At 38.9% G+C, this 26,099-nt stretch overlaps 1 protein-coding gene across 1 annotated transcript; it reads right to left on the bottom strand.

The window, feature by feature from the left end:
• Nucleotides 1–744: 744 nt before the first annotated feature.
• Nucleotides 745–26,099, bottom strand: LOC135461563 (dolichyl-diphosphooligosaccharide--protein glycosyltransferase subunit STT3B-like). Its single transcript, XM_064738720.1, is given in 18 exon segments — nucleotides 745–1,992; nucleotides 2,955–3,158; nucleotides 4,119–4,232; nucleotides 6,943–7,116; nucleotides 7,716–7,887; nucleotides 8,755–8,948; nucleotides 9,425–9,624; nucleotides 10,543–10,746; nucleotides 11,524–11,606; nucleotides 11,608–11,668; nucleotides 13,736–13,834; nucleotides 15,353–15,452; nucleotides 17,358–17,423; nucleotides 17,788–17,876; nucleotides 18,402–18,490; nucleotides 19,301–19,410; nucleotides 20,777–20,885; nucleotides 25,927–26,099. Coding segments are annotated over 18 exon segments (2,331 nt in total). The 3' UTR covers nucleotides 745–1,902.

Here is a 26,099-nt window from a genome sequence, read left to right as displayed (position 1 = left end):
TTGATCATTGTACAAGCGTGCCCAGTAGGGCAGTGAGATGATTGATCATTGTACAAGCGTGCCCAGTGAGCAGATTGATCATTGTACAAGCGTGCCCAGTAGGGCAGTGAGATGATTGATCATTGTACAAGCGTGCCCAGTAGGGCAGTGAGATGATTGATCATTGTACAAGTGTGCCTAGTGAGCAGTGAGATGATTGATCATTGTACAAGCGTGCCCAGTAGGGCAGTGAAATGATTGATCATTGTACAAGCGTGCCCAATGAGAAGTGAGATGATTGATCATTGTACATGCGTGCCTAGTGAGCAGTGAGATGATTGATCATTGTACAAGCGTGCCTAGTGAGCAGTGAGATGATTGATCATTGTACAAGCGTGCCCAGTAGGGCAGTGAAATGATTGATCATTGTACATGCGTGCCTAGTGAGCAGTGAGATGATTGATCATTGTACAAGCGTGCCTAGTGAGCAGTGAGATGCTTGATCATTGTACAAATGTGCCTAGTGAGCAGTGAGATGATTGATATTTGTACATATGGACCCAGTAGGATAGCGAGATCACGATCTGCACATATGGGCCCAGTAGGGCAGTGAGATCATGATCCTTGTACATATCAGCCCAATACAGCAGAGATCATGATCTTTCCACGAAAAAGCCCATAATTTTTAAACATGTATGCCAAGCATTGTTAGCCTGGATGTACATATATTATGGAGAACAGACACCACAAACACAGTTCAGACAATCCTGTTGAGAAGGCTTTATTAGGCCATCTGCAATATGATATATACATCCACTGTGCAACCGTGAAAGAATACATATAACATGACATATACACATTCAAGGTTCACCCCTGTATGTTTACAACACTGACACACCTAACTCTCCCATCATACCTCAACAGCAAAATCAACAAACATGTCATCTGGAAAATAATGAAAATGAGACCTAGCAAATACTTGATTTTCATAAATATTGCTCTACATACATGTATATATTTTTAGTGTCTGTCTGACAGCTCAAGCATGGAGCTACAACCTGGCTCCTACCATCACAAGTATAAAATCTACTCCACCTATCAGAGACGAACAAAGGAGTGAATAGGAAGGTCTCGGAAAGTAAAGCAAGGACAGGTTTTTCGGGGTTTTTTTTTCGTGAAATGCAAAATAATTTTCAAGGAATTGTATTGAAATAATGAAGCATCAGCAGTGTTAACAAAGCAAATTTGTAGGACAGTCATTCTTGGATACAGTTGACTCTTAGTCTAAATACCTCGCACTAGTGCAGCAAAAAGTTCAATCTCTGAAGCAGTACCAAGCAAATAATATGCTTGTAAGCCAATTTTTATGAAAACATATGCAAAAATGAAAGAGTCTACATGTACACAAATGTTAACAATAAATCTTATCTATTTACATAAACTCATGTACAACACAACGACATACATCTATTTCATTTAGAGGTATAAGCTGTTGATTGTTGTGGTGCTGGTCAATATATCCTAGGTAACAACTGATCCCATTGGTCAGAGTCAAAACCAACATAAATGCATTTACTGTGCCATCTCTATTTGCGATAGGAACAACCTCATCCATGATCTTTACACAGTTTTTTTAGTTACCACGTACTGGTACATACATGTTTCAAAAAGTAACAAATTTTTTATGTCCAGTAAAGTCAAAAGTACATTGTATGTGTTAGGAGAGCAGAGTTGCGGGGTAGGGGAGAAACGTAATTTACACATAACTTCACAGGGGTATATTTAAAACTGTAAATTTGCTCAGTGGTGTAAGCTGTAGCACTGGTCATCTTATTACCCGGTAGATGGACTGCTGCATGTCTCTCTACGCATCACCTGGTTACACCTACATCTTTGCTTAACCATCAACCTGCACTGTTGGGTTCAAGGTCGACCAGTCTTGACCTTTGATTTCTTCTGACCTTTCACAACTTTTGGCTTGTCTTTGATAAATCCTTTCCTTTTTTTACTTGTCTGAAAACACAGAAAAGCAGAAAGATTCAGAAGAATACCAACACTTGCTGAATACATGAAACTAATCATCAAACAATTCTGAGGTACATGTAGATTTTTAAGATAATTCTTCCGAGTCAAATGTTACTGAACTTATAACCTCAAAACTTTCTACAAGTTGAAAATCTACAGCAACACAGTTGAAGAAAGCACCACACTTTCTTTCATCAAAAGCAAAAAAGGAAAAGACAACAGTGAACAGATATTGTCAGAGACACAAACAACCAACACAGTCAAGTAATGGGATGGGTGGATTGTAGTCTGCTGTTACTATAGCAACCCTGCTCAGCAGTTTTAGCGTCATGACCAGATTAAACTATTATCATTGGTTGCTCATTTGTTTAACTAATTAGTGTATAATGCAATACTTGTTATGTTACAGCAGTCAGGTGTATCCGTGGAGTAAACCTGCAGTCATAACTAAAAAGTGGGTGGCTGTAGTCTGCCAGTGGGTGACTGCCCTTTTCACTGATATTCCAACAAGAAACCCCATTTGCCTTGGGACTAATAGTCACACAGCGACTGCCAGTCACTGGCTGTTTCTGAATTCTAGTTCCTGACAAAATTTATCTCTTTTTCTACATGGTTAATATCTTCGAACACCATTTTTAGCTCTGTGGTACAAATTACAAGCATAGTTTTTGTCATACCCCGAGCGTCTGCATCCAATAATGGGCAAAGCAATGTTAAACAAAATGTTAGGGGTGCGATCTTATAAAATACTGCATATATTGAGCTCAGGTCTTGAACACCTGAAGAGCACAATAACACGTGGGGGGTGTTCAATTGCTGATTTGCTGTGTGCATATTAATTACTATAAAGTACAAAATGTTTGACTTCAGTACTTCATGCATCTCTTTCAGGTCTTTGGTTGGCTACCAAATCTAAGTTCATTTCATGGTGATACTGATCCCTCCAGTACCTTTTTAGATATGTATTTCTTTTTGCTGGACCTCTTTTTCTTGGGTTTAATACTGTCCCTGTTGGCGATGTCCTTGACACGGTATATCCTGACCAACCAGTGCTCTGTGGTGTATGCCTCCTCCAGATGGGTCAGCTCAAAGTTTTTGTTCCCAATCTCCACGCCTCGAGTCCGATCGTAACCAGCCGGGGTACGGAAGTCCAGCTACCAAATAGAAAAGTAAGATATTCAGCAGGATGGCATGGGATGACTGTTTACCCAAGCTGTTTGTGCTATGATTATCTTAAATGAAATGTCTACCCACGCACACACTTCAGACAAGTGTAGCATTAGTAGCAGTGATGATCAGAAATAAAACATATTTATTTTATGTACATGATTGATTATCCTTGTGTGAACAAGGTGAAGAAATAATGTTTTTTTTTGAGTGGCGAGTAACATTGAACTTTCACTCGCATGACGATAGTCAAGTGGAGGAAACTGGAATGCCAGTGGTAAATCACTGCTTTTCACCTGACACCTCCTGACTTGTAGCCACAGCAAAAGCAATCACTGCTGGATTTGAACACATGACCTCATCGGCGAAGAGTCGGTCAGTGGCTTCAAGCATCTCAGCCAGCAAAATAATGTTGTATGAATACACTTTACATAAATTACAATCAACACATACTAATGATATGTCAGAGATTCAAACGACCCAGCCAGTCATGGGACGGGACGGGTGGATTGTGGTCTCCTGTTACTATGGCAACCGTGCTCAGCAGTTTTATCATCACATGATCAGATGACACTGTTATCATTGGTTGCTTATTAACCGACGAAGAATGCTAAATCATGAAGCACTGCCCTGGAAATATTGCAAGACTATTAGCTTCACACAACCCTACTCAGGGGGCACCCAAAGAGGACATGGATGAGACATGAACGCTGTGGACAGGACCTGTATTATACAGGTAGTGGCTCTACCTGTACCAGACAGGCAGCCAGTGAGGATGTCACACCTACCGCGCTGGGTAAGAATAACTGTCTGGTACTGAAAGTCTTGTGTAAGAAATAACAGACAGACCAAATTTCTCTGAATGAGCAGCATGATGAATGATTATGGCTTAATTTTGGCAATATTTCAGCCATATCCTGGCGAAGCAAAATGCATTGAGATCTCACCTGAAGCTGACCAAATCTGTAATAGCAGAGTTTGTACATCAGACAGTTGAGGAGAGTCTGGGAGCCGGCACTGTCCACACGAAACTCTCCTTGTGGGGTGAAGTAATCAGACTCCTAGAGGACAGAAATGAAATCGATATGATATATGCGGTAACAGTATGTGACGTTCCAGAACCCATCAACCCTTATGTGACAATCACTGTTGGACCCTACTGTTTATACACAACAACTGTGTGCCCACAAAAAGTGCAGGTTTGTGAAAAAGTTGAACACTAACCATTGGTATTCAGATTCCACAGCGTTCACGAACAGTTTCAAGAGATTTTTGTTGCCTCTCTTGTTCAGCTTGATTATGATGGTTTAACCTGATAACTGTGTTATAATTGTGGCCGACTCTTTTCGTCTGTATGCTCTCCATGAGCACAGACGTAGATCCAGCTGTGATCCCTGGCATATGTGAGAAATCCTACCAGCGCAGAAGCCAATATTCATTTACTAATTTCATTAGCGTTTTTTGTTGTGAAACCCAAGAATATTTCATTTACAGGCAAGCGGCCAATACTATGGTGAGAGGAAACCCCTGACCATTCTAAGTTGTTAGTAGTAGCACCATAGAATACCGAAGTTAAATCATTTGTTTTTCACTTTGCCTAATCCTCCAGACCATCTACTGAAGAGGCTGAATTTAGTGATTCATAACTTCATCGGGAGGGACAAGATCGAAGAAAGTTACGAGTTTGCAGGATTAAAAATGATTGGTTTGTTTTCTTTTGTGCAGTCTGCAAAGATTGCACGCTTATGACGCTTAACTGGGTCAACCGATTCTTTTTTTTTTTTTTTTTTTTTGATTGGTGTTTTACGCCGTACTCAAGAATATTTCACTTATACGACGGCGGCCAGCATTATGGTGGGTGGAAACCCACGACCATCCGCAGGTTGCTGACAAACCTTCCCACGTACGGCCCCGATTCCATATTATTCCATATAAACTGGGAATGGAATATAATTTAGGAAATGTGGCCCCTCAAAACTCAAAAACCTCAGTGACATTAAAAAACAGTTGTTGGTCAGAAGTATTTTGAGGCAATGTTTCAAAAAGAACATATACGATACCTTTGAATCAGCTGTATCACAAACTTTATGGTACAATGATAATATTACATTTGGTTACCAATCAGTGTTTTATAGACAGTGGTATTTAGTATGGTATTCAATATGTAAGTGACCTCTTAGATGCTAACGAGACAAAGTTAATAAGCTTTGGTGAATTCAAAGTTGAATATGGAATTAACACTAGCTTTATGCAATCTGCACGTCTGTTAAAATTTATATGCAGAACTTCAAAGAGAGAGACACCAACACTGTGTATCCAATAATTCCATATCCTATAAATTTACTTTTAAATTATAGGAAAGGCTGTGAGCCCTATGCTTGTTGGTATAGACCAAATGCGGGATAAAATGGGAAGGATTTGTACAAGAGACCTAAATGGTTCCAGTTTCAAACTGCATTTAAGTAGAAATAGATTCCCCTTTCAGATACATGTGAAGCATCAGCTCTGTGTGATAAAAACACAAGAACACTCATTTTTTGAATGTAGCAGAAGTAAAGAATTTTGGGATGATTTAAGTGAGTGGTTCAAAACTTCCTCGCACTGTATGCCAGTGAATTTAACAAAACATATAGCTCTTCTGAAAATGGACAGCACAGACAAGGCCATTGATACCATGATAATTTTGGTTTAATTGTATATTTATCAGTGTAAATTTAGAATACAAAAACCAAATGGATCAGCTTTTAAATATGTTCTTAGACAATACTGGGCAATTTAAAGGGTATCTTTTTTATGTTCAAGGAAAGAACTAACCTTTGACAGACGATGGAAACTTTGGACACAATTGTTTACATCCCAATCACCTTAGTGGAATATTGATAAAATATTGTACTCTACTGTATTGTAACCAATCTCATATATGCCTGTACTTCTAATACATCAGCTGTAAAATAAAACTGTTGTTTAAAAAAAAAAAGTATGGATTACACAATCCGAGGAATTTTTCATGAAGACATGCTAACAAAGTATCCGTGTACAAATTAAAGAAATCTAAACACAAATGCAACCAAAAAAAAAAGTCCCACAAGAGAGGAAGCTAGAATTAGCTGCCAAAAACTGCACTGTTCAGAGGCTCCTGCATCATTGTGCTGCGATACGTGCTAACAACTTAGCCATAAAGGCCGAGACAAAGGCAGTAAACATGTAAAAGCATGAAAGTTCACACTAATTTGTATGTATGTGTGTATGTATGTGTGTGTGTATGTGTGTGTGTATGTATGTGTGTATGTATGTGTGTGCGTGTGTATGTGTGTGCGTGTGTATGTATGTATGTGTGTATGTATGTATGTGTGCGCGCGCGTGCGCGTGTGTGTGTGTGTGTGTATGTGTGTGTGTGTGTATGTATGTATGTATGTATGCTTGAGATTTACCCTCGTGCTTAACAATTTTTCATGAGGAGTCATTAGGTGTGTGTACATGTACTGAGTCCTCTTGTGGCAAGTCTCCAGGCCCAATTTTTATGTATGAAACTTATGTGCATTGTTGAAGATGGAATGATGTTAAGCAATATGCTACAAACCTGTTTAACTACCTAAAATTACATAGGAGTCAAGACTGCTACTCACATCTCTGTTAAATTCATTCAAATTATTATCAATGTACACAAATGCAATACTATTTTGACATGACTTCTTTGTAACTGAGACAGTTGCCTGCACAGAGAACAAATCCTTTCTGGATCAAGGGAGATAACTGAAATGGAAAACCTACCCTGATGTCTTTGGGATGCTCTCCCTCGGCAATACGGACCATCCAGAGGAATTTGTTGATGTCATCTCCAGAGTAACCAATCACACCCCCGAAGATGACAAGGACATAATCAACATCCAGCATCCTCATTATGCTGTAAGCAGCTGTTTCGTTGGAGGACATAGCTTTTCCTACCTACAAAATGAGCAAATTAAAAAGGCTATATTTGAGATTTTGGGCAAAACCTTGATTTGCGCCAATCCAATTGAACTTTTGCTAGTATTTTAAGTCCCCTAAACAAAACCAGTACAAAAGTCCCTGAAACTTTTCAAAGCAAGGCGCACTGTAATGCATTTATAACTTTATCATTATTTTAACACTATACAAGTCTGATAGTTTCTTAAGGCAATAAGTTAAGCAAATATTGGCAAATACAGGAAGTTCAATTTGTTTGGTGAACATGAATTTTTTGCCAAAAATCTCCAGTATAGCCTCTTTAAAAATAAAGACATTTTTGTCACACCAATTACATTAATTTCACAAGTTCATAGATTGCTTTAAATATGAACGCTAGAAACAAGGTCTTATATTCACTAGCTTTAAATTGTTTCATATCTGTGTATATTTTGACTAAAATTCACGTTCTGATTTGGTTTAATTCTGCAAGTCATTACAATAAATCTAATTGTGTTATTGAAGATTTACCAATTCCAAGTCCAGTGTTGGACTTACAGAGGACCTCTACTGGATGAAGATATGATAAGAATACAAGAACTCTTGAGCACCAGACTTACCAAGGCTATGTGACTATTATTCCACGTGTTATTGTCCACTAGCGTCGTCCGATTGCCCATGCCTGCTATCTGATACCCATAATCCCACCATGACATTACGCGGGCCTTATCATGAGTGTTCTGACGCAACCAGAAATAAGCCTCACGAAAGTCATCAAGAATTGTTCGACTCCTGATAAAGCAAAAGGAATACAAACAATTCATGCATGATGGAGTCGTTTGTTTACAATGTAACAACACTTCTTCATGATGCTTGGACCGATTCATTTATTTATTTCCACAATTGGTGTTTTATACAACAATGAAGAATATTTCACTTCTATGGCGGCAGCCAACATTATGGTGGGAGGAAACGGGGCAGAGCCCAGGGAAAACCCACGACCATTTGAGGTCAGATAGCTGGCAGACCTCCCCACGCATGGCCAGAGTGGAAGCCGGAATGTGCTGGACTTGAGCTCACACGAACTGCATTGCATGATTAGTGAGAGGCTCCAGGGTCATTGGAACGCTAACCAACTCGGCCCCAGAGGACCCTGCTGCGACTGAAGATGGACCTGTTGAAGACATGCAGGAACCCAGACAGCCATGTGATGGGTGGATTGTGGTCTTTTACTATAGCAACCGTGGTCAGCAGTTTTATCATGACATGATCCGATGACACTGTTATCATTGGCTGCACTATATAAATGACTTGACTATAAAAATCACATCGCGCACTTTGTAGTCTGGTCTAATTTCTTTATCCATGTTTTAGTGATTATGCATATTTCTTTCATGTTCCAAGGGTATTTATCTCAGTATATTTCACATTTCTATAAACTGCTGGACTGTGTATAATAGACCTGGTTCAGAATAACCAAGTGGCTTTCTAAGATATCATGCTCACTTCAGTCTGCTCTCTGGTAGTCATCTCTGTTGGGGTAGAGTTTTAACGCACAATGAGTAAGTTTTATGTTTACAAGAAATCGAAGCAGACATCGCAGCCTCGTGTGTGCGGTAATTAAGGTGAGCAATGCTGTGAGAAATGTACATGACTAACCCGTCATGGTTGTAAGAGGCGAGTACAATACTGGGGCTGGAGTAGGCATTACTGGTGACCCAAGTACAGTGGACAGCAAACAGCATGAGCATCATGAGCAGGGCTATGATAATCACACTCTTTATGTTCATCCCCACAGACTCCTGCTCCTTAGGTTTGTCCTCGCGCACTTTCTTTGTCTTCCCAACTTGAGGCTGTAACAAACAGAGGTAACATGAAATACTTCTCTACATCTACACATACACAATGTATGTATCAGACTCAACAACCCCACCTCCCACTCCATGTACAACATACAGCAAGTACTTGTGTGTTTACGGAGCCAGATCTTCAAATGTTCTATGGACTTCTAAGCAGATGTAAATTAAAAAATAAGGAAGACCAAAGTCACGTTCAACAATCCTGCTCCAAGTGCTAATTTGAACAAAAGACGAGGATCTAAATATATCAAATGAAGGTTAAGAGAATACTTGATCATTTTTCTATAACAGAATGAACTGAAAATGAAACATTTCAGCTTCTCACCACTCACGGTAGTCATCGTAGCTGGGTTCTGCTGACAAAACTATAGGTGGCTAACATAACACTGTATTACGATGAAACCAGTTTCTTAAACAATTCAATTTCTCTACTTTATATCTTGTGTCCATTTCAGCATATCTGAACTGACCTTGTCATAGAGCCGCTCATTCTTGTTCTCTGGGTTCTTCTCTTCCTTCTGTAATGGCTTGGGTCCGTCATCCTTCAGATAGAGCTCCATGGTTTTGGAGAAGGCAATGGCAGCCAGGACACAGACTATGGGGGTTAGGGTGAGCATCAGGCGGACCATAACACCGGCAAAGTAAGAGGCACTAATGGCATACAGAATAACTGCAAAGAAAATATATGTCCTTAAACATTTGCAAAAATGTTGATATACTTCTTAAATTCATTTAGACTAGAGTTAAAAAGTTATCGTAACAGTATATTTTCATCTTGGGTAATTAACACACAGCAAATGCTGTACAATGAAACAATTAAGTTACAGGATACTGGTCAAGTTGACAAGTGGGAAACCACATACTTTTTTTTTGAAATGTCTGATTAGAATTTAAGGCTGCACTCCCCACTTAGCTGTTCTTCCCTTCCCACTGGGGTGCTCGGCCCTGACAAACTGTCTGACTTGCAGTCACAGCAAGAGCAGCCAGTATTAGATTTGAACATATGATCTCTTCAGCCAAAATCTTCAGGCTTCAACAGCCTGGCCCAGGGAAGGCCCTTTGGAAATAATATTGTACAAGTTTACTTCACATAAAATACAATCAACACACAATGGGAGACTCGAGGATGGGCTTCACAAAAGGTCCAAATGACCACAGCATGCACTGTTTTCTTCTGCGACATTACAGTGCGAGTACTTCATATTTGTTTCATTCAACGATAACTCTGATGTAATAAAGGCAAGAACATGTGACTTCATAGCTTTGGACCATTTTATTACAGGCTGGAAGGAGCTTTGTGAGTTCCCCAATTAATGATATGTCAGAGACAAAAAACGACCCGGCCAGTCAAGTGACAGGATGGGTGGATTGTGGTCTCCTGTTACTATAGCAACCGTGCTCAGCAGTTTTATCATCACATGATCAGATGACACTGTTATCATTGGCTGCTTATCAACCAGTGTTCTGTCCAATCAAGGGTTCTGCCCTCCCAACTCTGGAGTTCAGCCTTTCCTGACTTAGGGATTTCTGCCTTCTCGCTCGCTGGTTCTGCCCTAATCCTTTGGATAATCTGCCTTTTCCCACTCACCAAAAACACGCTCATCATTGATCTCCTTTATACAGAACCAAACTCCGGCCGGAAATGTACAAACTAGAATGTGAAGGTCGAAGAAAAAGGAGACCCAAGTTGTGGGTTGATGTTCAGAGACGGAGGCGATGATTGGGATGTGAATTTTAGCATAACCTGTGTCCCAGAGAGAGTAGAATCGTCCACTCCATGGAGCCACCACACCTGGAATTGATCATATATAAATATAAGAAAAAAAACAAACAAAAACTTTTGCACAAGAAAAAGAGAAAAATCATTTCTTTGATGTGATAAAGAAAAGAAAAGCCAAATTAGACTGCTGTTAAATTTCAATACTTACACACAGATGTACAAATTAATAATACACCAAAAAAAGTGGGTACATCAAACTTAATCCTGACGAAATCACTGTATCAAAAAGTGTGGACACCTATCAGTGCCAAGTTTTTTAGTTATTAATTTATTTAGTCGATTTGTTTAATTTGCTTTTTCACCAATATGATGGCAATCAGTTTTATACATGAAGGAAACCTGAGGGCATTGCCCATTGGTAAGTTCTTATCAAACTATTCCACATGTGACAAACTTTCCCACGCATGACAAACTTTCCCACATACAAACACCATACTGGCAGAAACCATACTGCGCATATGGTCATACCAGCAACGTCTACAACTCAATGTAACCATGGTCCCCAGAACAGTGGAATCCACAAATTCCTAAAATTCTCCAAGAATGGGATTGAACCCGTACCACGTGTCTTCATGATTGAAACAGAGGCACTTTCAACCACTCATCCACGATATACTTCCCAGGTAAGGTTACATTTCTTGAATTACTCAAATCATCTGTCCCTCTTTCTATCTTGCATGTTTTTATATGAGTAGTTTCATCTATCTTAAAATAGATTTGTTATCGCTATACAAGGGTTTTCAACTGCTAACTAAACCCCCTGCATATCACTTGTGCTAACTCACTCACCTGCCCAGGTCAGGCCGACCACAGCCACAAAGACCACCCCAGCAGCCACAACCACCGACACATAAAACAAGTACTGAATTCTTTTTTGTGAGCAGTGACTGCATGTACTTAAGTAACGCATAGGCATTCAGTAGTGCAAACACACCTGTGGGAGTAAACAAAATGCACATCAAAATCAGGATTATTGCTAGAAAATGAGCTTATTTTCCTTACAATTGACATTCATTCACACCATTCTCCATTTTTACACATGCAGCAACATTTAGATTTTTTATGCAGGAAAATATATTTAGTTATTTATCTATTTATTTAATATCCTAGTGAAGAACGTTTTGATGGTGAAATGTACTGGACTTGGTCAGGCGAAGTGTTGAACACCCAAACGACTCGGCAAGTCCTGTAACAGTATGGGTGGATTGTTGTCTCCTGTTACTATAGCAACCCGTGCTCAGCAGTTTTATCATCACATGATCAGATGATTTCCCGGGGAAACCCACGACCATCCGCAGGTTGCTGACAGACCTTCTCACGTACGTCGGAGAGTAAGCCAGCATGAGCTAGACTTGAACTCACAGCGACTGCATTGGTGAAAGACTCCTGGGTCATTATGCTGCGCTAGCGCTTTAACCGACTGAGCCACGGAGGCCCCCCCCATGATCAGATGACACTGTTATCATTGGCTGCCATGAAATAATCATCAAACCCAATATGACTGATTCACAACACTCAATTAACTGACACATGGTATAGTGATACTAGTCTGCTGTGGCCACTCGTTGCTATGGTAACCATACCCACTGTTTGGAAGACCACACAGGACACTTATCAGCTACATTCCTTATGTAAACATATGTAAATGGTTATTGACAACAATCTGGCTGCAGGCAACAGAGCTAGTATATACCAAGTGCCATGCTCTGCATAACCATAGACAGAGCGAGTATATACCAACTGCCATGCTCTACATAACAACAGACAGAGCGAGTATATACCAAGTGCCATGCTCTACATAACAATAGACAGAGCGAGTATATACCAAGTGCCATGCTCTGCATAACCATAGACAGAGCGAGTATATACCAAGTGCCATGCTCTGCATAACCATAGACAGAGCGAGTATATACCAAGTGCCATGCTCTACATAATAATAGACAGAGCGAGTATATACCAAATGCCATGCTCTGCATAACCATAGACAGAGCGAGTATATACCAAGTGCCATGCTCTACATAACCATAGACAGAGCTAGTATATACCAAGTGCCATGCTCTACATAACAACAGACAGAGCTAGTATATACCAAGTGCCATGCTCAACATAACAATAGACAGAGCTAGTATATACCAAGTGCCATGCTCTACATAACAATAGACAGAGTGACAAATGATATTAGTAACACTAACATAAAACATATGGAACAAACTTGTAACATCTGAGTGTCTACTTAATATGACAGACTTCTGTGTTAGGAGGAGAATTGCCGTCAGAAACCACCAAAGCGCAGTTCGTACATTTCCGCTAGAACTCTTCTTCCCAGAAGGTAGCCAACAGTATAGTTCGCTTTTCACTTGACGATCGGGAAACCGAAATGTTGGGCGTAGGTTCCGAGTTTACACGAACAAGCCGGCAGTTTTAACCACTCTCAATAGCTGAGAGGCAACACACCCCCAACATAAATCATAGGGTGTTAAAGATGGAGGACGCGATGGACAGCGATTTATGCCAGCTTTGCCGTTTTTAGGCTTTACGTGTATGGCGAGAAACTCGCAAAATTATGCAGCAGGCACCACCAGATAGAAAAATATTTGCCCTTTTCAGCCTATAGTGTCATGTTTTTTTGAAGTTTTCTTCTGTAAAAACAGAAGGACAAATTTGATATCCTTACTTAATAGATAATTCTCTGTCTATAAATATAGGATATTTTATTTTAACAATATTTGTGACCTCACAAGTTGTTAAGGTCCAAGCCTAAAATGATGGTATTCATTCGCTCAGGGAGCAAAGACTGAGTTTTAGCACTGAGATAAAGCCACAACAGGCAAACAGAATGTACATACATTCTGCTAGTTTTAATTTAATCATATTGTTTTCTTCTGGTATTCCCCCATAAAACTAGAATCAGGATGTCCGAAATACCACAAAAATAAAAGAAGAAAACCAACATTCGATGTTCAGCAATTATTGTGGAGGATACCCTACTTCCAGAACTCACCTGCAGCAGCCATGTGTTCACTGGTTCTAATAGGCTGGAAACCAACAAATGGAACTTGCATGGACAAGATGAGGCCCACGATATAAAATGATGTATATGCTGTTGGAAGAGAAAACAAGGACAATATGAGGCCCCCGATATAAAATGATGTATATGCTGTTGGAAGAGAGAACAAGGACAAGATGACGCCTACGATATAAAATGATGTATATGCTGTTGAAAGAGAGAACAAGGACAATATGAGGCCCACGATATAAAATGATGTATATGCTGTTGGAAGAGAGAACAAGGACAAGATGAGGCCCATGATATAAAATGATGCATATGTTGTTGAAAGAGAGAACAAGGACAATATGAGGCCCCCGAAATAAAATGATGCATATGCTGTTGGAAGAGAGAACAAGGACAATATGACGCCCACGATATAAAATGATGTATATGCTGTTGGAAGAGAGACCAAGGACAAGATGAGGCCCTCGATATAAAATGATGTATATGCTGTTGGAAGAGAGAACAAGGACAATATGAGGCCCTCGATATAAAATGATGTATATGCTGTTGGAAGAGAGAACAAGGACAAGATGAGGCCCACAATATAAAATGATGTATATGCTGTTGGAAGAGAGAACAAGGACAATATGAGGCCCTCGATATAAAATGATGTATATGCTGTTGGAAGAGAGAACAAGGACAATATGAGGCCCTCGATATAAAATGATGTATATGCTGTTGGAAGAGAGAACAAGGACAAGATGAGGCCCACAATATAAAATGATGTATATGCTGTTGGAAAAGAGAACAAGGACAATATGAGGCCCCCGATATAAAATGATGTATATGCTGTTGGAAGAGAGAACAAGGTCAAGATGAGGCCCACAATATAAAATGATGTATATGCTGTTGGAAGAGAGAACAAGGACAAGATGAGGCCCACAATATAAAATGATGTATATGCTGTTGGAAGAGAGAACAAGGACATTAACATTATTTCCACTGCAAACCTAAACAGCACCAACAGGCTTTTATTTTCCTCATGTTGTTATCATTTTTCACCAGAACCTAAGCATGGTCCTGTAAATTATGTTTCATTTTTTTATTTATTTACTTGGTTGGTGTTTTACGGCATACTTAAGAATATTTCACTTAAAGGTATATGGCGCCATCACTTAAAGGTATATGGCAGCATGTGGTGAGAAGATACCGTGCACAGCTCGGGGGAAACACAAGACCATCCGCAGGTTGCTGGAAGACCTTCCCACATACAGCCGGAGAGGAAGTCAGCATGAGCTGAACTTCAACATCGACCGCATTGGCGACAGGCTCCTGGGTCATTATGCTGTCTTTGCGCTAACCAACCCTACTCTGCCAGATTCTAGTACCACAAAGCAGATGTTCCAAGCTATCGTTTCAATACATATTAATGTAAACAGATTCTCTGCATGCCAAACGGAATATTTTCATGCCACCTCAGGTAAACTATACAGAAAACTGCCAAGGATTTTGTGTTTGGGGACATTCTCCGTACCACATGAAAGCCCTAATGTAGTTTCTCTTAAAACTGGATTATCACTTTCAACATTACAATGGCATATTCATAGCCTGGAAATATGCACTTACCTACAAAAATTCTATTTGAGTACCGCCCCATGAGCAGCAGAACAAAGACATGGAGAGGGATGAGGTTTGTGATGAAGACATAGCCTCCCCAGGCAGACACCTGCACACACATACACAAAACTTATTTATTCATTTATTGATTTGGATTGACTCTTGCTTAACATAGTACACAAGAATTTTTCACTTATGCAATGGTGGTCAGTTTTACGGGTCAAGGAAACTGGAGTGCCTGGCTTAAACCACTGACCTATGGCAAGTTACTGATGAACTTTTAAATATGTGATGAACAGATATGCATATTGGTGAAGACAAGTGGTCTTCGACAACTGCTAAACCGCCCACATGGTTGAACGAATGTGGCGGACTGCCTATTGTCGCCAAGGCCTCACAAACAGAGAGACTGGGGGATCCACAAATTGCCTGTCCAAGGCCAGTTTTGAACCGCTGGCAAGATTGTAACATGGGCTGGCCACAGTGAGAAGACTACACCAACATACAGTACGCCCAATCTAATTTCCTTCAAAATTGTGCCTCAGCCACAGTGAATCTGAGCCTGGGCCACGATTTGATCATCCCAAAAGAGTTCACATTAAAAAGTTTAGGCTAGTTAGTAGTGCAGGGACTATCACCGTGACTCCAGTATCATTTACCATTTATAAGTGACAAAAATCAATGACGTTTTTTTTTCTTCGATTTGTTTGGCAATGAATGCATGGTCTTGTACGACTGTTTTACTTGTTATATTTTATTTTAAACTCTTATTGTCCCACTATACACTTTTTATTTCCCTACATGAAAAGAGAACATGAAACGGCGGACTCTCAGTGGCATCCTCCAAAAAAATATTCTTTCATGTTTTTGATGCACTCATGAATGTGAAGGTTAGAAAATGGTCGCTTTACTTCAAATCTTCCTTATCTTTAGCAAATCTGCAATAAAATAGCACAACTGCCAAAGCATTCCATTATGTGGATCAATTCCTGGACGAACCGTGACTCTGTTAGGAGGTATGTGTATGCTTAAAAAAAGACGTGAACAAGCGCGTCTTCACTGTGCTCAATCAATGTGTCATGAATCCGAGACTGATCAGGGAAGTTAGATGTCGGGAGTACTGTAGTTGTAACATTGGGAGGCTGTACAACAGAGTGGGTGGTTTGTTTGATCCACACATCACGTTGGGAGTACTGTAGTTGTAACATTGGGAGGCTGTACAACAGAGTGGGTGGTTTGTTTGATCCACACATCACGTTGGGAGTACTGTAGTTGTCACATTGGGAGGCTGTACAACAGAGTGGGTGGTTTGTTTGATCCACACATCACGTTGGGAGTACTGTAGTTGTCACTTTAGGAGACTGTACATGTACAACTGAGGGTTGGGTTCACATATCACAAAAATTCAGATTTTTGTTAAAAAGTCTTGTCAGAAACACAAACGACCCAGCCAGTCATGGGACAGGACGGGTGGATTGTGGCCTCTTGTTACTATGGCAACCGTGCTCAGCAGTTTTATCATCACATGATCGGATGACACTGTTATCATTGGTTGCCAACTAATCTCTTCAATGGGGAAAGTTATTGCGCCTCAAAAAAACAGGTTGATGGCTAAGATCCGCTCTATACATTGTCGTTATTAAGAAACACATATACCAATTTTAACTACTTTGTTGTTTTAAGCTTATTATTAATTTTATGCTAATATATAACATAAATTCCGCAACATCCTTATTCTTTTAGCTGTGAAGAAATCAACTGGTCAAGAAAGATCATGAGATTATATTTCTTCACAACAGACTGATGGATTTTATCATGACATTCAAACACTTAATAATTTAGTCTAGTTTGAATCTATTTATTTACTCTGAGATCCAACAGTCCATTTACTGGCTCAATAACAAAACTGCATATATAATGAGTAAAACAGAAACAGAAGCACGGTATAAAACAATGAAAATGACAAATATCTTGAGCATATGAGGAAGTGTGTAAGAACTCATGTTGTACTTACCATATAAAAATATGACAATGCTGAACAAATGCCCCAAAACAAAGCACCCGTTTTGACTGCTTTTATCTGAAGCGAAAAATTTTGATATAACCTTTTTCACTTTTCCCTCAAGGTGAATTTCTTTAAAAAAAAAAAGTCAGAATTCTTGATTGACCCATGTTATATTTTCTTTCTATGGGGTTGAGTTAAGGTATCAAAGAAATTTTACTGATGATTTATTGATTTTATTCAATTCACCAACAAAGGCATCTTGATGCACTTGTATAAAAATAAACTGTAGATTTAGACACTATAATTAATAGAACAGTATTAAAATCAGATAATGGTAAACACTTTTTTTTTAAATACAAAGAAAATGCAATCTATTATTTGTGCACTTCACATGTACAAATGCTATAAAAATTAGGCTATCAGTGAGAAAATAACTTACCCATAAGTAATATGTGAACATAAGTGCAAATATAGCTATACCCTCATTATCATAGCTGCCTGCTACTGACCGGCTTATATACCCAGGTACTGAAACAAAGACAATATTGTAATATACAAAAACAATGAACAATGTTTTGTCATTAAGCAGAACTTCATATCAATCACAGGGCAAATCACTACAGCATCTGTGGCCAAGTGGCTACGGGGATTGCCTTTCAAAAGTTGAATTAGAAGAGCCTTAGAGGCATGGGTTTTGTTTCATTTTCAGACTGGGAATTTTCTAGATTCCTTTGAGAGCATTAAATGGTAGCAGTAACTTGCCAAAAAGGTGGGCGCTATTCTCTATGCACTTTGGTTTATACCACCTATAACAATGGTGGCCATTGTTCAAGTAAAATATTCCCCAGTAAGTTGTTAAGCAAAAATCTTCAAACACTCAACCAATATAACTATAAATTCAACTAAATTCCCATCACCAGTAGTCAGAAGGTTAGTCTAAACTCACAAGCCTTTCATTCTAACATTTTTTATACCTAGATGTATGAATGTTTTTGTATAACATTTTACAGATCAAAACATTCTGAAGTCCAACAGTAAACACAGAGTCCTTACCTATGGCTATGAAACAGGCAGCAAACATTCCTGCCCCAGAATTCCATACTTCCTTTGTCAGGAAATATGTTGCCAATGCTGTCAGGCCACTGTAAACAGAGCAATGATATGTGATCAATCAGAAAGTAATAGAATAGAATTGGGTGGTGATAAAACTACAACAAGACATTTCTGGAACTCCTCTGTGTCAATGGTTCACATGGTGTTTGGGCGACCTGTTACTTCAATATCTTAGACATATGTTGTAAAAAAATAAACAACTAACATGTTGGAGACACAAACGACCCAGAAAGTCATGTGACAGGATGGGTGGATTGAGGTTTCCTGTTACTATAGCAACCGTGCTCAGCAGTTTTAACATCACATGATCAGGTGACACTGTTATCATTGGTTGCCCTAGAAAAATCTGAAGCAGCTTATCAACACACAACACTTCTGAAAACTGGCTTGCTGACTATTGAACATTTTTCAGTTGACAGTAAACTTCTACCCTTCTTTTGGAGGCAAAGGAGCATGACAACAGTTAAAATAGAAATAATATATATTCCTACCAGACACTTATGGTTTGTAACACAATATTTAACAAATTTGTAGCTTATTCACTTACATTCTGATTTATGTAACTGAATGTTAATTTATTCTTAGTTTCTCGTTCTTTTAGCCTGTTCATAAAAATAGAGATGCTGAGACTAATAATAATTATTGAGTAATTTCACAGAATATGTATAAATTGTGAAATTGAAGGAATTTCTAATTTAAAATGCCAATCTCACACGTCTAACATCTTGAAATATTACACGTCAGAGTGGCCATAAGAAATGAACAATTAAACAATAGAGGCCTTATGTGCCTAGGTTACAACCTATGCTACAGAATCCAGTAAAAAATATGCACTCTACCTGAAAACGGGGGCTAGAAATACACAGATGTCTCTGATATGGACAGGTATATTTAGAGTGTGTAAGAGCCAGTGGATTGACCCCGATGTCACCATCAGCCCGGGATACACCTGTAGATTGAAAAAACAAATCAATAGTACTTAAATATTCTTGTTTAGAAATAAGGTATTTGTGGAGTATGGTACGGCTCATATACATGAAATATCCATGTACATGTACATCTCCATAACTTTTGGTCGTGGGATACCATATACTGGATCCGAGAGAAACATAAATGGGATAAGAAACAGAGCAAGATCAGGCCATGCTTGAAAATGTGTTTTTTTAGTTCTGGCTAGGCCCAACAAAATAATAATCCACAATCAGCCTCAATATTTAAAACAAAAAACGAAAAAAAAAAACAAAAAAAAAAAGCAAAAAAAAAAACAAATGGGAAATAAAACAAACCCACTCATGTTCCTCACACCAGGTGATGCAATTTGTAAATAACAATTCTTTACATAACAGTCAGCGAAAACTTCCTTATGGGTGCCAAAGGGGTTTACTGAGACTAGAAGACGACATCTGAGTGTAGAGCATTTAAACTTTAATTTTCCGTTATTTTACATTAAAAAGTAATGATGTTTTTCTTTGAATTTATCATAACTGACATGACAGAAGAATTTTAATTTGGCTCATTTGTCTTTCTTAAAAACCATGGATGTTTCTTTATTCTCTAGTTATTTTATAAAAAGCAGTAAAACTATTCCAGCGCAGCATTAGACCTGGTGTGTCTCTGATGTCCTCTGATGCAGGTGAGCAAGAAAGTTCATTTTACAATCCACCAGCAATGCACTTTAGATATAATGGGAGGAGTTGGTACAATTCTTGAACCACAAAAAGTAACCTTAAAGTCGTGTGTCTGCATAACCCTGATTCAATGGTAACTGATAGTAACATCAGTTCCACCTTTTCTCTCTGACGGTTCTGGCCTGCCCACATATCCACATGTGCTTTAGCTTATGACTTGAATGTGTCTAATTTCTGGACAATATCTATCAATGGTTAGTCACTTGAGCTTTTACAGTCAGTTTCCACACCCATTTTTCTGTCATATACAGCTTAAGAGAATAATACAGAAATTAACTCTGACATGAAAAAGAATAAAGGTGACTTCACACTGCTGTTGACAATGTTGACATGTTAAATTCCTGTCAAATTTAAGCTTCACCAAACTTTAATAAGGTTGAAAAAAAAAATAATTACTTTGTCAGTTTAAGATACTCTGAATACTGGCCTTTCATTGAAAATAGACAATAACCAGGTGTTAGTCTTATACTTTACCACATTTTCATGTTTCTGTCTAGAGCTCTCTTTAAAGGATGACCTAATGCAAAACACTGCTCGCTGCATGAATACTTCTGCCCCCCCCCCCCCAAAATGCTATTTGTATGTTAAGACTTTGTGCACAATATTGCTGGGCTTTGTTGTCCTTACCGTTCCCCCAACGATACGCCCAAGAGGGTACCAAGCCCGGTCATCAAACCAGTTGAGGAAGTTATAAAACCCATTTTCCACCATATGGTGTGTGGCCCTGTAGTTAAACCTGGAAATACGAAACAATCAGGACTTAGTGACTTGTGAAATTCTAACCTGTAAATGAGAACAGTACATAATCTCTACCAGCTTTGCAGCACATTAATCTGTACACTAAGACAAAAGCAAGTCAATCCACATCTTTATGTGGATCTTGCATCAGTGCATGTGATAAATTATTTATTTGATCGAGCTTTAACATCATTTTACAAATGTATATTTCTCTTATATGATGCCACTCAGTTTTATGGCGGGGAGAAATTACTGCACTTTGGCAAGTAGCCAATCCACTTTACCATGTTTGATGTACAGATGTATGTTCTATACATGATGATTGACAAATGTCATATAAAACTACCTGAATAAGCCATTCTCTCCCTGCCACCCACCACCCTTACCCACAGTTATGTGACCCCTGTTACCTGCCTATATATAGCTGACCATCATTACAAATTACCAAATGATATTCTTCATCTTACTCTCAGACTGTGAACATACTGGGCACGAAAGTGCTGCTCTGTCAGCTGCACATCCAGAATCTGTTCTATTACCGGTACAACTGTTAGACGGGTTCATTTAGAAAGCCGCCACATGTATAAGACAGTACCACACAGTGTTAGACAAGGGACTATCTATAAGGAACATCTCCAGGTGGTGGCTCATTATCTCTGCCCACTGCTAATGGTGAGGACATTTTAGTTAGGGAAAAAAAAAAGATATGTGGGAGAAGATATATCAGAAAGACTGGATCAATTCTTCTTTACAGAGTAGACTTAGCACTGGCAAGTCTAGGAATAAGAAAATGTCTATAAACCATTACTTTTAACTAGCAGGTACCGTAATGAAGTGAGCTTTGAAAGTAGTCATTGTAGTGATGGCTGTTAACTCCTAAAATAGCAGTCAATGTCATGTAATCTGCATGAGTACTTAAGTTGAATTCATATGAAATGTGATGCAGATAAATCTATCAACTCTTTTACTCACTTAATACCACTTCTATCTATAACTTTACTTTAGATATCATCAGGCTGAGGTTCACATCACTGAGTACATACGAATACAACCTAGCCAACATGGTATGGGCAAAAGACAACAAGTTTCACCTGAATTTATCACTACGTTTACAGCATTGCACTGACTTGAATATATATTGAACTGCATGTAGTAATGTGGTAACACTGAGCCTAATGAAACAGTTACATGAATGATCGTGGCTGTACAATTCCATAATGATTTCTGTGGTATTGTAGCCATGTCCTTGTGATGACTAATGTCAAGAAACTAATAAAACATTTCATCAGATGTTTTCTTTAAGCTTCCTTCATTTGTTGCATGGCAGAAGGCAATTCTTTTCTTGCCTGCATACAGGTGCCTCTTGTTGCTGAACCTAAAGATCTGAGCCACTTGTCGCACATATATTTATTCAGTTTAGTTCACAATTGATTTTTAACACAGATTTTTAAACGCATCAGACCTAAACCCAACCACAGTACACACATCAAGATATTTAATAGGCTTAAATTGAAAATCCATACAAAAAATGAGAAATGCCTCTGTATATTACTATTAAACCAAGTCTATTCCATTAGCATCTGGTAACAACTGGAGACAGTGTTCAAGAAAATTTATGTCCAGTTGTTAACTAATAAAAAGACCTGCCTCTTTAAATAAGGAGGGAAATGTATTTCATGGCAACTTTTAACACATATATGGACTATCAGTAGTCCAACAACTGACAGCCATAAAATGAATGATAGCTGATTCTATGGATAATGAAACCAAGGAGACAGTTTAGCAGCCCATTTTAAAAGATACAATGTCATATATTTAACTAGCTGACAAAAGTAACAAAAAACATATAAAGATGCTTAGTCAAAGCAAAAATAAAATTGCAGAATTTTACAATTTCCTGCTGCAAACAATTAGGGAGCGGAAAAGTGGTCTGGATGAAATACAGCTCTGCCCCCCCCCCCTCCCCCCATTAAAAAAAAAAGAGTTTGTTTCTAACTTTATGGTTTCACTCATATTTTCGTCTCTTAATACCATCAACCTTTGGAGAAATAAGCAAGGATTTCAATCAACTTTGTTCCCAACTTCCAAATTACAGAGTTTAGATTATTAATACTGAATCTGGCATTTAAGTACCTGTAATAGCCCTTGTAGAGAAAGTTCTTCCTCCCTTTTTCCTGTGACTATGTTTGCAACTCAACATAGAATCTTGCTTTATTTTTGGATTTTGGGATGATGCATGTAGTACGCCTTATTAGCTGATATTTATTTATTTATTTCATTGGTATTTTATGCCATACTTAAAAATACTTCACTTATGTGACGGCGGCCAGCAATATGGTGTGAAGAAACCAGGCAGTGCCTAGGGGAAACTCACGACCATCTGCAGGTTGCTGCAGACCTTCCCACATACTGCTGGAGACGAAGTCAGCATGAGCTGGAATTGAACTCACAGCGATCGCATGGGTGGGAGGCTCCTGGGTCATTGTGCCGTGCTGCATTGCTAACCCTCCGGCTAAGAAGGCCCCTATTAGCTAATATGAAAATGACATACATAAAGGTTGTGCCGCGCTGGATTGCTAACCCTCCGGCTAAGAAGGCCCCTATTAGCTAATATGAAAATGACATACATAAAGGTTTGCTCCCGTGAAAATAAGGTGAGTTATATTCTCAATGATGCACAATTGAATGCAGCATAGAATCACTGCAACTTTCAGAGTCACTAAGTGCCTTTCTTGACATCATGACATCTAAGTGCCATCACAACAGTCATCTTACGTAAGTGAACAATGAAGCTATGGCTCACCTCAGTCATCATGTATTATGATGTTTCTGAACTTGCTATGAAGAATCAGAAAAATGTCAAGGACAGTTAGCGGTTTTAAGCCATCTTTACCACAAGAGCTCTACAGTTCTAAAATCCATCTTAATGCTGGTACTGAAAACATCCTGTAAACTATATTTTCATTATGGTGTATCAGCTCTAATCTTTAAAATTCCAACTGAGGACGAAACAAAGCCTTGCATGCAAGTGTGAGTGCCACAAGCATGGAACAACTTCCATGGAGATGACAATCGGAACTACACGATGACTGGTTTGAAAGACATCAAATGATGAGTTGCACAATGAATACTGGAACTTTAAAACAGCTCACAGAGTCCATTTAAATGGACTACCACATGACAAACTTTACAACTACATGTACCATTCCTTGCAATGACTTCACCAGGACTAGAGTAGTGCATTTACTTTGTTTCATTTGGTCAGCTGCAGGTGCCTGCAGTACTGCTGTCCAGTGAGAGTATCTGCATGTACAAATTCCAGGTAAACGTCCACCTCCATTGATTTCTAAGAAACACTGCTATCGTATAATCTACAGAAATAATTATATGATTTATCAGATAATTTGTTTAAATCAAAATGCAAGTTATGAATTTCTTCACGGAATCTGAACGATCTAGTCAGAAGTGCACCGTGGCTTAGTCTTTCAGTTTAAAAATTTAGCTGTTGTAAAGACTAGGCTTGCACTTACATGTGGCTTCAGATTCATTCATGCTTCCCTGAATGAGGCTGTGTGAACAAAGACTCTGTAAGTATCGAGGAGACCCTCGCATGTCACAAAAGCACATGCCATTTAACCATGACCATATTCATCCGTCTTAAACCTGTCTGAGAATAGGACTGATTACATTACTATCGTAGCCTAACAAACATACTCTGTCAAATAAAAAAAAAATTTATTTTTTTATATGACAATCAGGGTTATGGACCCAACATGTTGTCTGATCATTAGATGATCATCAGATGGAAGATCAAATCCACATACAGGTTTTCTAAGATAAACATTATCCAACATAAAGGTTAACATAGCTGAATACATACATATATACATGTAATCCGATTATAGGTGTGCAGACCACACTTTACCATGTATCAGGTGACAGAATGTGGTATGAAATAAGTGTATATTTTTGCTTTATTTTTGCAAATCAAACATGGTGCTAATCCACAGCTTGTAACAGTGGCACTTCAGCATGACCAATGAACAGGCTGACAGGGATTTGCTTTCTGAAGGGGAAGAACTAGAACCCTATAGCAAATCCATACTCTCCCCAAATTTGTGACCTTTTGGACGATATCCGGGAGTTGTAAAGACTAGGGTAATATGTTGATTTCCACAAGCATTCTGACGTCATTTTTCTCCCACGGTCACATGCATTCACTGATTTTTCATTGGTTAAAATTGCTGGGGTTCAATATGTTCAATTTGCATATGGAGAAAAACTGCGTAAAAAATTCTCATTCTTCTTTCTGTCACAGGTCACTACTATATATGAGATTTCTGCGTTGTATTCTTCGCGGTTCATACATTTTTGAAAGGATTTCTGTAGAATGTTGTGAATCACTCCGAATTCGAACTTCCATCACATCAGTCAGTATGTTCCGTCCGCAGCCGGTTGTTTATACATCACTTGAGTTGATGTGCTAAAATGTTGATTTTTATAAACAGACAAACATGGTAAGGGTTGAATGCACATGTGTGTGTCACATTCTTTCGTCATGTGGACCACATCTGAAAAGAGTCTCCTCTATATTTGACCAGCCTCATCCAGGGAAGCATGAATGGAATTGACGTAAGCTGTGACAAAGAAAGTTACACGTAAATATTACCCTAGTCTTTACAACTTCCCGATACCCTGGGCACATGCTTTTCTTGTTAAGGGGAATGCAGTTTTCGCCACCATTGTGTAACTAATTTAGCCACGATTGTTCGGCTATGCATCGAGTATATCAACCCAAGCATATCCCCACCAGGTAGTTTAATTGTGAGCATACACGAAAAAACCAACAAGCATCTTACACGGCTCAATACAACAATTCACACAAAATAACAGCATGGAAAGTTCATATCGGTACATGTAAAGTAAATGGACAGGCTGCACCCAATCTGAAAGCGCAGCACCATCCCCGCACATGGTCGCTCAGAGCACGCTGGATAAAGCTACAAACAACAACAACACAAGTGCGACATGGTACTTACCAAGGATCGAACTCATGGATTATGCTTTCAAATCGAATAACAGCGAATAAACGTGAGCTAAACCCAGCCAACCATGCCAAGGCAAGCACAAAAAACGTCAACAAGCTTTTCCAACCGCCCGGATTCCACATAGCTGTGCGAATGTCTGTCTTCGAGACACCGGCGTCCGCCAT

The sequence above is a fragment of the Liolophura sinensis genome, chromosome 1 (assembly GCF_032854445.1).
Source record: "Liolophura sinensis isolate JHLJ2023 chromosome 1, CUHK_Ljap_v2, whole genome shotgun sequence".
NCBI lineage: Eukaryota > Metazoa > Mollusca > Polyplacophora > Chitonida > Chitonidae > Liolophura > Liolophura sinensis.
Note: the sequence above shows the minus strand (reverse complement) of the source record. Positions and strands in the feature narration are given on the sequence as shown.